The sequence below is a fragment of the Dermacentor andersoni genome, chromosome 4 (assembly GCF_023375885.2).
Source record: "Dermacentor andersoni chromosome 4, qqDerAnde1_hic_scaffold, whole genome shotgun sequence".
Classification (NCBI taxonomy): domain Eukaryota; kingdom Metazoa; phylum Arthropoda; class Arachnida; order Ixodida; family Ixodidae; genus Dermacentor; species Dermacentor andersoni.
Window position 1 is genome coordinate 107,343,528 of NC_092817.1, and position 15,185 is coordinate 107,358,712.

General features: G+C 45.7%; 1 protein-coding gene, 1 non-coding gene and 1 pseudogene across 2 annotated transcripts in view; 2 read left to right on the top strand and 1 right to left on the bottom strand.

Annotated features, from left to right (window-relative positions):
- bys (Bystin) overlaps positions 1-6,216 on the top strand; it is a 30,045-nt gene extending 23,829 nt beyond the window's left edge. The window contains exon 10 of the mRNA XM_050183600.3: positions 5,855-6,216. Coding sequence (XP_050039557.2) covers positions 5,855-6,140 — 286 coding nt within the window. The 3' untranslated portion in view covers positions 6,141-6,216. The remainder of the gene's footprint in view (positions 1-5,854) is intronic.
- Positions 6,217-6,307: 91 nt separating this feature from the next.
- Positions 6,308-11,331, top strand: LOC126536580 (retinoic acid receptor RXR-alpha-B pseudogene; annotated as a pseudogene).
- An 88-nt stretch (positions 11,332-11,419) lies between these two features.
- On the bottom strand, positions 11,420-11,494 carry TRNAT-GGU (transfer RNA threonine (anticodon GGU)). Its single transcript has one exon. It is a non-coding gene; the product is annotated as a tRNA-Thr (tRNA).
- Between the last annotated feature and the right edge of the window lie 3,691 nt (positions 11,495-15,185).

Here is a 15,185-nt window from a genome sequence, read left to right on the forward strand (position 1 = left end):
AATGGAAAAGCTACAAAGTGTACGCACCTGACACTGCTCCTGAAAATAAACCCACAGTTTCACTTGCATGTGTCTAAGCTAGGGAACAGAGACCGTAAACATTGTACTTACTGCAGCACTTGAAAGCAAACTTTCTTATTTGTAGATAGATCTTAATCATGCTTGCATACCTTGTGTATTAAAGCGAAGCTTTCTTTGGCTACCATCCCGTGGTTTTGGCTGGGTCAGTCGGTCGTTGGTCGGGTTCTTGCCGAGAAGATTCCACCTCGATCTTATAAAAAACATAAAAGCTCGTCCGGCGGCAGGATTCGAACTTCGGCCTGCCTGCACAGCAGCTCGGTACTCTAACCATGAGGCCATTAATCATTAAGATTTCCATACAAAGATTCCAATGACGGACAGGCCGCCATTGGAATCTGAACCTGGCAACGTTTAACGTTGGAACGTTGTCTAGTGAGGCGAGTCTAGCAGTGTTATTGGAGGAATTAGAGGGTAGTAAATGGGATATAATAGGGCTCAGTGAGGTTAGGAGGACAACAGAAGCATATACAGTGCTAAAAAGCGGGCACGTACTGTGCTACCGGGGCTTAGCGGAGAGACGAGAACTAGGAGTCGGATTCCTGATTAATAAGGAAATAGCTGGTAACATACAGGAATTCTATAGCATTAACGAGAGGGTGGCAGGTCTTGTTGTGAAACTTAATAAGAGGTACAAATTGAAGGTAGTACAAGTCTACGCCCCTACATCCAGTCATGGTGACCAGGAAGTCGAAAGCTTTTATGAAGACGTGGAATCGGCGATGGGTTAAGTCAAAACAAAATACACTATACTGATGGGCGACTTCAATGCCAGGGTAGGCAAGAAGCAGGCTGGAGACAAGTCAGTGGGGGAATATGGCATAGGCTCTAGGAATAGCAGAGGAGAGTTATTAGTAGAGTTTGCAGAACAGAATAATATGCGGATAATGAATACCTTTTTCCGCAAGCGGGTTAGCCGAAAGTGGACGTGGAGGAGCCCGAATGGTGAGACTAGAAATGAAATCGACTTCATACTCTGCGCGAACCCTGGCATCATACAAGATGTAGACGTGCTCGGCAAGGTGCGCTGCAGTGACCATAGGATGGTAAGAACTCGAATTAGCCTTGACTTGAGGAGGGAACGGAAGAAACTGGTACATAAGAAGCCAATCAATGAGTTAGGGGTAAGAGGGAAACTAGAGGAATTCCGGATCAAGCTACAGAACAGGTATTCGGCATTAACCCAGGAAGAGGACCATAGTGTTGAAGCAATGAACGACAATCTTATGGGCATCATTAAGGAGTGCGCAATAGAAGTCGGTGGTAACGCCGTTAAACAGGAAACCAGTAAGCTATCGCAGGAGACGAAAGATCTGATCGAGAAACACCAATGTATGAAAGCCTCTAACCCTACAGCTAGAATAGAACTGGCAGAACTTTCCAAGTTAATCAACAAGCGTAAGACAGCGGACATAAGAAACTATAATATGGATAGAATTGAACAGGCTCTCGGGAATGGAGGAAGCCTAAAAGCAGTGAAGAAGAAACTAGGAATAGGCAAGAATCAGATGTGTGCGTTAAGAGACAAAGCCGGCAATATCGTTACTAATATGGATGAGATAGTTCAAGTGGCTGAAGAGTTTTAGAGATTTATACAGTACCAGTAACACCCACGACGATAAGGTGAGAGAGAATAGTCCAGAGGAACTTGAAATCCCACAAGTAACGCCGGAAGAGGTAAAGAACGCCTTGGGAGCTATGCAAAGGGGGAAGGCAGCTGGGGAGGATCAGGTAACAGCAGATTTGTTGAAGGATGGTGGGAACACTGTCCTAGAAAGATTGGCCGCCCTATATACACAATGCCTCATGACCTCGAACGTACCGGAATCTTGGAAGAACGCCAACATAATCCTAATCCATAAGAAAGGGGACGCCAAAGACTTGAAAAATTATAGACCGATCAGCTTACTGTCCGTTGCCTACAAAGTATTTACTAAGGTAATCGCAAATAGAATCAGGAATACCTTAGACTTCTGTCAACCAAAGGACCAGGCAGGATTCCGTAAAGGCTACTCAACAATAGACCATATTCACACTATCAATCAGGTGATAGAGAAATGTGCAGAATATAACCAACCCTTATATATAGCCTTCATTGATTACGAAAAAGCATTTGATTCAGTCGAAACCTCAGCAGTCATGAAGGCACTACGGAATCAGGGTGTAGATGAGCCATATGTAAAGATACTGGAAGATATCTATAGCGGTTCCACAGCCACCGTAGTCCTCCATAAAGAAAGCAACAAAATCCCAATAAAAAAAGGCGTCAGACAGGGAGATACAATCTCTCCAATGCTATTCACAGCATGTTTATAGGAGGTATTCAGAGACCTGGAGTGGGAAGAATTGGAGATAAAAGTTGATGGAGAATACCTTAGCAACTTGCTATTCGCTGATGAGATTGCCTTGCTTAGTAACTCAGGAGACCAATTGCAATGCATGCTCACTGACCTGGAGAGGCAAAGCAGAAGGGTGGGTCTGAAAATTAATCTACAGAAAACTAAAGTAATGTTTAACAGTCTCGGAAGAGAACAGCAGTTTACGATAGGTAGCGAGGCACTGGAAGTGGTAAGGGAATACATCTACTTAGGGCAGGTAGTGACCACAGATCCGGATCATGAGACTGAAATAACCAGAAGAATAAGAATGGGCTGGGGTGCGTTTGGCAGGCATTCTCAAATCATGAACAGCAGGTTGCCACCATCCCTCAAGAGGAAAGTGTATAACAGCTGTGTGTTACGAGTACTCACGTATGGCGCAGAAACCTGGAGGCTTACGAAAAGGGTTCTGCTGAAATTGAGGACGACGCAACGAGCTATGGAAAGAAGAATGATAGGTGTAACGTTAAGGGATAAGAAAAGAGCAGATTGGGTGAGGGAACAAACGCGGGTAAATGACATCTTAGTTGAAATCAAGAAAAAGAAATGGGCATGGGCCGGACATGTAATGAGGAGGGAAGATAACCGATGGTCATTAAGGGTTACGGACTGGATTCCAAGGGAAGGGAAGCGTAGTAGGGGGCGGCAGAAAGTTAGGTGGGCGGATGACATTAAGACGTTTGCAGGGACAACATGGCCACAATTAGTACATGACCGGGGTAGTTGGAGAAGTATGGGAGAGGCCTTTGCCCTGCAGTGGGCGTAGCTGGGCTGATGATGATGATGACAAAGGCACGCATCCACAACGGGCAATCTGCCAAGAATTTGCTTGTACATATAATGAGCAGAAACAAAGAAATACATGCAATATAAGATTTGTCACATTGCATAGCACAAGTGTGCAAGAGCACATGCGTGTGCCAGTTTTCTTTGTGGCAAAGATCAAGCAATGTAATGAGTAAATTTATTGCGCTTCATTAACAGTTTTATGAAAGCTTTACCTCGCAAAGAAACCAACATGTGCGTTGGATCTGCCTACATGATTTCTTTTTGCCCTGGTGTGCTGATACTAAAAATTGCCCTAGGATGATATACTATTGTAAACACTGGGTCTTCTTTTTGGAGAAACATGATCTAGACAAAAAAAGAAAAGACGAGCACAGTGGTTAGGATATAGACATACTAATCTACAATGTCCAGGGTGTGCACTAAGGTATAAATCAATGTCCTAGGTCCATTTGAACTTGTCAGAGCCCATCAATGTTGCTTGAAAAAATTTCCATCTTAATATGTGCAATGTATGACTCATTAAAAGAGAATGTGAAAAATATTACTCTAAAATTGGACCTTGCACACATGCCATTCATTTGTCTTTTAGGTAAAAAAAATTGTTCCAATAGCTAAAATAGCACAGAAGCTATTTTCCCTTCAAAATTGCAAGTATGTCAAAATTGTTGTTTTTAGAAATCAAGGAATAACATACTGGGACATGACTTGTAAAAACCTTATTGAAATGAAGGGTCTCAGAATCTAGTGGGATGAATCTTATAATTATGAAGGGTCTGGGAAATGCAAAAATGACAAAACTGAATTATGATTTTTTGGTCCAATTTCTGGCCTTCAAAGGGACCCTGAAATGATTTTGATGATTGTGCACAAATGTACTGATTTGGTAGGATAGAGCTTTCTGATCATTGAGAGACAGATTTAAGCGCTCTGCGTAAATCGTGTAATTTATTATAAGGATCTAAAAATGTACATTGCTACCGATCACAGCGGCGCTGCTCCCTCGAGTTTTCAGGCGCCCCTTCCCACTCTACATAGCATGGCTGAGTGAGGTCACTCGGGTGAGTAATGTGATTGGCTAAAAAAAAAATTTTGGCTTGAGAGGAGGGTAATGTTTAACCAATCACGTGTGCATTATTATAGTGTGCTGGCATGAAATTCTTGTGAGAAAGCATCCATTGAGAGACGCCCTTTGTAGCTACGTTTAGACGAATTACTACGTGAATGACGGGAGCATACTGTGTTAACTTTCAAGTGCATCGCATCTGATGTAAGTGCAGTGATTCGCTAGGAAAGGTGTATCACATCAAATGTGCTAAGCAGAGCTAGTTTGAGATAAAGAATGTGCATTTCAGCGGCCCCTGTTAGCTGTGTATCGTATCGGGAATTATGGGTACATTCATGGTTATATTGCGCTCAGTTTTACAAACACGATATTAAGGCAGGACAGGACGTGGACGGACGTAGCGCAACACTACGTTGCGCTACGTCCGTCCACGTCCTGTCCTGCCTTAATATCGTGTTTGTAAAACTGAGCGCAATATAACCATGAACGTTCACCAACTAGCCCCCTTCATTGCTTTACTATATGGGTACATATTTGCTGCGGTATGACAACCAGCCAATCGACCGGCAGCCACGTCTGCCGCCCTGCGGGGACATCAAAACAACGATGGCGGCTTACGAAGCAGGCCGCATGTGATTTCTTTTAACTTGTGAGTGCATTACGCGCCTGGAAACAGTGTCTTCTTTGTCATTAATAAATGACATTAACATTTGTGAGTTATGAGCTGGGACTTCCACACTCGGCTACCACTAGACATGGCAACAGTTGCAGACGTGCTGGGAAATTTTAATATCCTGGTGCTGTGTGGTACATTTCTGCAGAATAAACGACGTGAAAATCTGTCCATGCAGACAAATAAAGGGCAACTTGGCAGAACGTAGCCGACACCCTGCAAGTACTTTCGGTGCATTTCACAATGAGGCAGCAAAAGCAGACTTATCGGAAGTGAGAGTGCTAACCCTCAGATATGAGACTAGGTGGCGTTAGCTTGCTGGACAGGAAAATGCGCATTCATGTAAATGGAGGCTTATTAGTATATGTGCAGTGTGATAAACTACTAATACAATACGCTTCTACCGTATCCATATCAACATGGCTTGTGTCTAGGCATATGACAACAGCCCTTTTAGGGAACCCTTAAGTGCAGCTTCCCTTTCGTAGTGCCTCTGCTCATTTTCACGTTTCTGCTGTCGACCATCATAACGTTCTGCATTGCATGATTGTGTGACAGCGCAGGATGTCTGCGAAGGAAACGGGGCCACCAAGTCCCCAGAAAACCCTCCGTTTTTCCTGTCCATCTTCCAAGCTCCTTTAATTATTTCATACCTAATGCCCTCCACTTGCAGTTCCTACCTCTTATTCACAGTGTACATTTATTGCCATACTTCGGCCTCGAAATAGTTCAGACGCCTGCAAGGCAGTGAGGCAGTTACGAGGGCTGTGGGCTACACACTTTTCTCTTCTTCACTTCTACTGTGTCTTTCTTCTTTCTTGCCTCTTTTTTTGTCTGCATTAATAAACAGTCAACTAAATTGGTCGTCACCAGGTTCGAGCGGGAGCAGCGGGAGCTGCCAGTGCTGTGGCATCAGTGCCTGCTGAACTTCTGCCAGCGCTACAAGGGCGACATCTCATCGGAGCAGAGAGAGGCCCTGTTGGCGCTGCTGCGTGCCCAGCCCCACCACACCATCACGCCCGAGATACGCTGGGAACTGCAGCATGCCACCTGCAGGGACGTCGAGGTGCCCATGCCGCAGGAGGGGGATTCTGCTACCACCATGGCCAGCGGAGAGGGAGGCCCAGAAGAAGAACCTGCATCCGACATGGTCACGTGATACGGGGCAGTGGGTTTAGGATAATCTAAGATAGCCTGCCCATGATGTGGTGTACAATAAAGCTTGTTTGACGCAAGTTATGACTGTATTAGTCCTGTATGCAAAAACTGTAAAAAAAAAAGAGCATTTGCGTAGTGTTAGCCATGTCAGTGGCGATGTATCCTACAGTTGAATCCCATTATGACCAAGTCGCATCTGACACAAAAGTACATTCATTATATCCAATATCCAATATAAGAATATATTTATTACGTGCCTATATTGGTGAGAAAATTTTCATATTTACTGTTATATCTGATAATTTGCTGTGTGGTAACAAATATTAATACGTATTGAAATATCAGTAACGGATAATTCAAATAGTTTCACAAACAGCATTTTTTAAATGCTGTTTGTGATTTTGTAGTTACACTGTTCTTTAATGCCTTTGAGCCCTATGAATATGAAAATATCAATGTGGTACTGACGTTCGACTGTACAATAATGACAAGAAACATAGGAGCACTGGTGGCAACATACAGTATGCTGATAATGTTCTTGTGCTGCTCTAATCTTCGGCCAAAAGAAAATTTTAAGTATGCTTGCGATGGCAATGTTGCTGCTGAAATAAGGTATCTTGGTCATTGCAATAACTGTTCATCATGCTTCCGTTGAATGCAGTGTCACTAAATGCTACTGTTAATGCCGCTGCCTACATATATACTTTTTGGTATTGTACAAGCCTATGCTAATAGTAATATGCCTATTCCATTAAAGCTCTCGATTGAGACTGAGTGTAGTTTTGATTGCACCTCTCCATGAAGGTAAGCAGTAAACTTATCCAGAACCACCACGCGGAATATATTTCTAGTGTCCCAGTTTAATATTTCTGGTACCTGTGCCGAGCGTGAAAGAAGCCTGCGAATACATGTAAAATTTCTGTGCGACTGGTCGCTCGAGGCACTTTGCGTGTGTTTGCGAGCTTCCTTCATGCTCTGAAAAACACTTCTTTGTAGCACGTATTGAGCAACAGAAAGCTGTATCAGGAGTTTCTCATGTTACTCTACAATTTTCTCATTGACACCTTTCATCTAATAATATTTGAGAAGTTGACTAATTAAGACCAAGTATGTAATTAAGCAGAATGCAAAAAAAAAAAATCTTATCTCCAAGAGACTGTGAACAACATTACCTTGGTTCTGTCCAGCTACGAAACATCTGCATATTTTTAGACCTTGGCTCAAGATAAGTGAAACGCCTTGCATATTCCTGCTGTGTCTACTCGGGTGCTTATTTCTCTTCAGAAATTAAAATTTTAATTTCATTTAATAATTTTATTTTTAAATAATATTTATTTCTACTTCCTGATTCTTGACCAATCTTGCATAGTATAGGTACAGTGCTCACGGAATGAAATGCGACGGCGAGCATTTAGTAGAGTAGAACCCTACATATGTGCAGTGTACTTGGGAGTACCATGTCGCTAGGAGCCTGGTCACCAGAGGTTACGCGGACTCTGATCTAAATGTACGCGGCAAAATTACGTTGACGTGACACCAACCGCAGTCGGTGGAAACTAAAGTGTGTGCATTAGTTAGCCCTAAACTGATGCACTTCATTCCATGAGCACTGTACGTGTAATAACCATGGCCTGACAATTCTTCAAAAAGGAGCAGTGGTGTAGGTCATGTGTATCTTGCTCAGACAAAGCCCTGCATTTGGTAGATGCAAAGAAATTGCATTCCCGAAATTTTTGTAACACATGACAGAATCTGCTACAAGCTTGGACAGAAACATTTCATGTATTTTTCTATATTTTGTTTATATTATTGCTTACCTCGTATACTTGCTGCAGTTTTGTCCAAACATAGTAGCTCGTCATGTGTAACTTTCGTTTTCCATAGCTTGCAACTCAGAATAAATATGTTGACTAGCTCTAGTCAACATATGCCTATTCTGGGTTAATTCTCTCTCTTTGCATGTTTGCTATTGATTTTTGCACACAATGTATACGAAGCAGATGGCCTTGTGACAACAGAATGCAATGGTGTTGTTGATGAAGTTTATATTTATGGCAACAAATCTGCATGCAGGTTTGTATACACAACACACAAACATAGGATATTGATACACTGACAACACAGAAGTGCGATTTTGTAATGCTCACAGAATACAGCCCGCGAAGCATATTTATCTTGACAGTAACCCACAATAGTCGCATGTAACGTGTAAATCGGGTGAAAGAATGTAAAGATATAAGCCACGGCAAATAAACAGCGCTTTAATTTACATGAAATGGCAGTCGCATGTCGCAGAATAGCCTTTTCGGCGCAAGCCCGCTTGATTTGTTTTCAAGGTCAAGCGAACAACATAGAAATGGACTCAACAAACAAACATGGGAAGATTTATATTGCGCCGTGCACCTTGCCGAGTAAACAACGCACCGCGACGTTGCTCTCGAATAGTAAGTGGCGCAGTCCCGCCCGCATAGCGCCCCCATCAGAGCTGCTGCGCGTCGCTGATCCGCCGCGCTCATCGGTTGCGGGATCGCGCCGCCGCACGGCTGCACCAGCTGCCTGTGCAGCGCGTCCAGCAACACTGGCTGCGTTGCCGCCTTGGCAAGCGTCGGCAGCGCGTCAGGTCGCTTGCCCTGGCTTAGCTTGGGTGCCGTTGCCCCACTGAACGTTCACCTGCCGCTCGAGGACAGCCTGTTTGTGATCGCGCGTCCGATCTGCCACACGCAAGGTCGGGCCGCATGCGCGGGGCCTGAAGCCCGCCGGAGACCATGGCCTACCAAGAACCGACGACGCGGAACCTCAATGGCGGTGCGTCCAACGGTGTGTCGAGTAGCCTGCTCCCGCAGCCGTCGTCCTACCTGTCGGGCGGCTACGGCGGCGGGGGAACGCTGTCAGTGAACCGCACTCCCGTCGATAGTCAGCCGCCGCCGCTCAGCAACGGGCCGTCGTCCGCGGCGCCTGTGGCAGGAGATTCGCGCTTCCCAGCCACCCATCCGCTGAGCGGCTCCAAGCACCTCTGCTCCATCTGCGGCGATCGAGCGTCTGGCAAACACTACGGCGTCTACAGCTGTGAAGGCTGCAAGGGCTTCTTCAAGCGCACCGTGCGCAAGGACCTTACGTACGCTTGTCGAGAGGAACGGCGCTGCGTGGTCGACAAGCGGCAGCGGAACCGCTGCCAGTACTGCCGCTACCAGAAATGCCTTGCGTGCGGCATGAAGCGCGAGGCCGTCCAGGAGGAGCGCCAGCGGGCCAAGGACCGCAACGACAACGAGGTAGAGAGCACAAGCGGCGGCGTTTGCGTCGGCGTCGGAGGACCCGGCTCCCCGGATATGCCGCTGGACCGTATCCTCGAAGCTGAGATGCGCGTCGAGCAGCCGGCGCCGTCCGTGCTGGCCGCGGACGCGGCCGCGTCGGGCCGCGATCCCGTCAACAGCATGTGTCAGGCCGCCGACCGGCAGCTTCACGAGCTCGTGCAGTGGGCCCGGCGGATTCCGCACTTCGAAGAACTACCCATCGAGGATCGCACGGCTCTGCTAAAAGCCGGCTGGAACGAGCTGCTTATCGCCGCCTTCTCTCACCGCTCAGTGGGCGCGCGAGACGGCATCGTTCTTGCCACGGGCCTGGTGGTGCAGCGGCACAGTGCGCACAGCGCAGGCGTCGGCGACATCTTCGACCGCGTGCTGGCCGAGCTGGTGGCCAAGATGCGCGATATGAAGATGGACAAGACTGAACTCGGCTGCCTGCGCGCCGTTGTGCTCTTCAATCCAGACGCCAAGGGACTCCGCAACATCGCCAGAGTCGAGGCGCTCCGCGAGAAGGTGTACGCTGCCCTCGAGGAACACTGCCGGCGCCACCATCCGGACCAGCCGGGCCGCTTTGGTAAGCTGCTCCTGCGGCTGCCCGCGCTGCGCAGCATCGGCCTCAAGTGCCTCGAGCACCTCTTTTTCTTCAAGCTCATCGGAGACACTCCCATCGACAGCTTTCTGCTCAACATGCTCGAGGCACCGGCCGATCCCTAGCCGAAAGGGTTGTTGCCGTCACATGGTTCGCGACTGCAACATCGCCATCAATAGAATACATAGGGTCTGTTCGATTCGCCTGCACCACTGTGAACCAGTTCACAGAGGTTCACGAGAAGTTCAGAAACTGCAGCTCGATTCCGGAGGTGCAGGCGCAGCGAAACACTCAAAACGAATGTAAAGGTGCAGACGCGGTGTAGGCATTATGCTATGTCAGACTAATGTGCACGGAGTGCGTAAGTTTGAGAGGTCCTGAACTGCAGGTGTGATCGGTTTTTGGGGCGTAAATACCCACCACAGTTGCGACACATCAGATGCGTGTAAGCGGGGTTTCAACGGTGTTCGCTCCCGTGTGCTGCGTCGTCTGCTGCGCCGCTGCTTTGCACCTGTACGCCTGCACCAAGTCGGCACCGACAGTGGAGCGGGTGCAGCAAAATGATGAACCAGCCTTGCACCTTTCCTGCACCTTTTGAAACGAACGACTTGGTTCTGCGGGCACCATTGCTGCACCGCTGAAATGAATGGCAGGGTGCAGCACCTCGCGAACTGGTTCAAGTGGTGCAGGCAAATCGAACGTACCCGTAATGTCTGCAGTGCCACGGCTGTTGCAGTTGTCATGCTTGCAGACTCGAGTCACTGGGAAATGTTTTGTGTGATGCTTTCGACCTCAGTGCGCCAGGATACATTTGTTGCTCCGCGCACAGCATTGTGCTGGTAAATAGATGCCGTGTGATTTTGAATGCCGTTCTGGGAGGCGAGTGGACAACAATCATTGTGTATCCATGCTTTAGCTCGTACTGTAGTTTGTTCAAGGTTTCTTTTAAATACGTGAGGCACATCTGAGTGGAAGCTTGCATGGCGAAGCGCCTCTTTTGCTGTTTTCTGAGCTAAGTGACGTGGCAGTTACTGTACTATAAGCTTATGACAGCAGCACCTTGGAAACGTTTCCCGGTACCTCTGCCACATACCTTTCACCACCCTCACTGAGGAGGAAGGATTTTTTGCCATCTTGCCAAGAACTGTGTTCCGGATCCTTTGCCATTATTGTTTGTTCCATGTTGGTGGTTACTGTTTGAACATATTTAATGTGCTGGTTCATTACGGAGCACTTGTATGTTTCATGATAATGTGTGAGAGTAGGATATTGAATGTTGCTAAGATTTGAATAAAGGGAAAGTCAGACATCCACCCGTTCGTAGCAATTGCTACAAAGGAAACCCATACGGGTTCCTCGAAAGAAAAGCCTCATAGTTGAAGAAAAATTCGTCCTGGTCCGGGACTCGAACCCGGGACCACCGCCTTACCGGGGCAGCCGCTCTACCATCTGAGCTAACCAGGCGGCTAGCAGATGGCAGGGCGAAGTCGAATTTGTCGACAACACGAAGCAAAGGCAAGAGTTTGACATAGTTTGACATTTGTGGTGCCTTCCTTCTCCATAGCCCTACAATTTGCCATGTTGAAAAAATTTATTGTTGCGCATCCTGTTCTAATTAGCTTGATTAACAGAATTGTGCTTGCAGAATAGCCAGGTGTCTATGGTCTTTCAGCATTGCAGTGTACTTGAACCAATGTGCCATATAGTGATTCTGATACTTTGAAAACCTATGGGTGTTTGCTTCTTGCTGAAACAAAAACACTAAATTTATTCCTTACTATAGCCAAACACAAGAGTGGCTAGCTGACTTTCAGAACACAGTAAAGAATCACATTAACACACATTTTTGGTGCTGAAACTTCACTTGTGTGTTTGTGCTAGTGCATGCACAAAAATGGCAGGCTGCTGCTGCTGCAGAATCCTAAGTGGCATCATCCACAGCCAAGTGCTGCTAAAAGCACACAACATTTTATGGTGATATAACTAGCTTAATCACTTTCGAATGTTGAGTGGCCTAAGGACAGATAGCTTTGTTTCATTTAAGCTGCTGATTTCAAAGTTGTATTTGGCTCTTATCATTTAAGCTTTGACACTTGAGAACTTTTATCATTGGCATGCCACACATCAAGCGTTAATCCTGCACTGCATGATAGCTTTCGTAATAGACCTGTGTACTTTTAGCTGGCCCATTTCTTTAAAAAAAGTTGCTTTAGCTTTAGGAAAGCATATTAGTGGTGAAGAAAAATATTGTTTTGCCCGTTTTGTGATTTTTAACTCGGCATTTCATTCTGTCAAATGCAAAGTGTGTGTTTCACCAATGAAGTGTTCTGTAGATGTAAATTTCATATCCTGTGATTTAGATGGGACTCATTGGCATTCGTGCAGTATTTGCATTAATGGTACACTTTCAAACTGCAGATGAGTCAAGTATACGTATGTGAGGTACGAAAAACAGTTGTAATAAGAAGTATAAGATTCCTTGCAGTGAACAGTGTAAACATGTTCATGCTTTGTTTGTGTACAAAACACTGTTTTATAATGTTTGCGGAAGTTTTAGCAATTGTACTTGGGCTGTGTCTAGCGGTCTGATAGTTATGAACGCATATTTTTGCCGTGCTGACATGGCACCCTATTAGGTACAGGTTTTGCCGTTGTTTTTATAATCGTTGAAGATGGATTTGCATGAGAGCTGTGCACTTATATATGCTACAGCTCTTGTAATAGGTGGTTGAAGCAAAAAAAAATTGTGACCACAATAATTTTGTATGCATCGGTGTCACCACATCTTGTCTGTTCAACGCTAAAGCTGAGTTTGACAATTCAGTTCTGTAAAAATTGGCAACGTGGACGAAGTTTCATGAAATGGAAAAAGTGTCATCCATGCGAGGGTAGCATGAAGCTGCATAGGAAACCGACATTGTTTTCTCAAGAAAGAAAGTTTTGCAGTTGAATAATTCATCCTGGAATTGTGATGGAGCCCACGACCAGTGCTCCTCTGGGGTGATAAGGAGGCTAGTAGATTGCAGAGCGAGGCTGAATTCATTGACAGCTCGAAGCACAGGGCCAGTAATGGCAAAGCAGTTCTGTGGTTTGCTTTGTAACTTTGTTCTACTGCTGGGTGGATGGCAATTTTTCCCTTTCATGAGGCTGTACTTATGAAATGTCACCAATTTGAGAGCACCAGTAGTGTACCTTAAGGAGGTATGTTGTTTCCTGTGTTTTATTTTAATAGGACATGTAAAAGTAGACAGAGATATTATTTAAAAATTATGAGCAGTGTGCGGTTTGGCAACACAGTTGTCTTCTGTAAGCAAATTTTCTGCTTCCCCCTAAATGATCACCAAGCATGTGTGCTTATGGCATCTTTGTTTGCATTCTTGGTTTTGCTCTTTTGGGATGAATCAGTGTGTAGCCTAAAAGAAGTGGTGGAGATGTGGAGATGCACTTCATTGACAACACTTCACATTTGAGCAGCACTGCATCATTCATTGTTGTAGTGATCGTAGAGCATCACAAGATTTCCTTTACTTGCTGTACATTAAAAAGAACTGTTTAGTGTTATTGTGATGGTGAGCCATCACACTATTTAGTGCGCTTCACGTTCTCCCTTGTATGGCAATATTGTGCAGGTGAGGAAAATTTTAAATGTTTTTATGTTGTCCCAAAGCACCACAATTTCAGCACACTCAAGTCCCAGTCACGTGAATCTAATGGAAATAAAGGAGGCTGATATGCTAATAAAATGTGTATGAGAATGAACAACATCTCATCCACCATGTTATCTTTTCTCTCCCCTCTGTATACCCAATTTACTGCCAGTGTTCACAGCCATAATACGATGCCTGCCAGGCGTTGACTAGTGGTCATCAGCTAACAGTTTGTTGATATGCAGGTATAACTGCATTTCGTATGGGGCCCGCACCTATTAGCATTGGAGTGATGATGGGTAGGGCCCTTTTCCATTGAAGGTGTCTCGCAACACGACTGTATTGCTGTGACAATAAGAAGTTGTGTACTTTTGGTAGAGTTTCTTTAGGCATTTGGTAATTTACTGTGGCTGTGCCTCTTACTTTCTTCGGTAAGCTCAAAAAGGCTTTTCGGTTGGAATAAGTGGAGATACTGCTGGCATGAATGTAGGTGTTTATTGAGTATGTATAGACCATGTTTAGTATATAGGCTGTGCTAGGTCGGTCTAATGCTTTGTCTCCGTCCTTGACTTTAAATGTGGCTGAACTAATGTAGCAGGCCCAGCCTCCTCTTTCCTCTTGCTGCCTCTCTTTTAGCGGAGTACTGACAGAAATATTTTGTCTCGTTTTCATTGCTTTGTTGCATAGCTGCCAATGCAGTAATTAGGCTATGGAGCCTGAATTTCCCGAGAGCTCGACAAATAATTACGCTGCCTTTTAATGTCTAGCAGCTGCCAAACATGCAGAATATGACGCAAGCTTTCGATAAAGACAAAGTGCCTCCTCTTCTCGTGGCCATGCGCCACGGGTTGCACACCCCGGTTCAAGGCAAGGAACCAGGGCCGAGGACGTGCCACCGTCGTGGCTGAGCTCTCTAGAGATGCAGTGCAGACTGCTGAAGCCAGACATTGGCCATTTCTTGGCCGACGTGCACATTATTTGTGGCCCATCTCGCTCATTTGCCGGCTAACGCCACAGATATGACCAGCTCAATACGTGCGCCAAGTGCAATGCCTCGGACATGAAAAAGAGAGACTTGTAACATTATCAAAACTTGTCGTGGTGGTCTTATTGTACCAGATACAAGTGACATGTACACACACACGAACCAAGTCCATGCTGCCAATAAGCGAGTTCACTCACCACTCGATGGGACAACTGGGAAGGGAGGGCATTTCACCATGTGTTTCTAAGAGAAGTGAACAATTAGACAGGCCAATTTGACAGCTTTCAGCAACACGGTCATTGTATCACTTTCAACCACTGCACTAGGTTGACTGGCAGGCTCTTAAATTTCTGATACCAGGTAACCACCACTTGTGCTTTTTTGGGATGTGATGAGTCTCCTTTTCCATCCAAAGCTGCACTGTGCTTGGTGCACATCTTGAACGGGTTGTATAAACGGTCCTGTCATTAATTATATGTGGCACTCTTGAGGAATTGAGGTTTTGTACCCTAATTATGGCGTT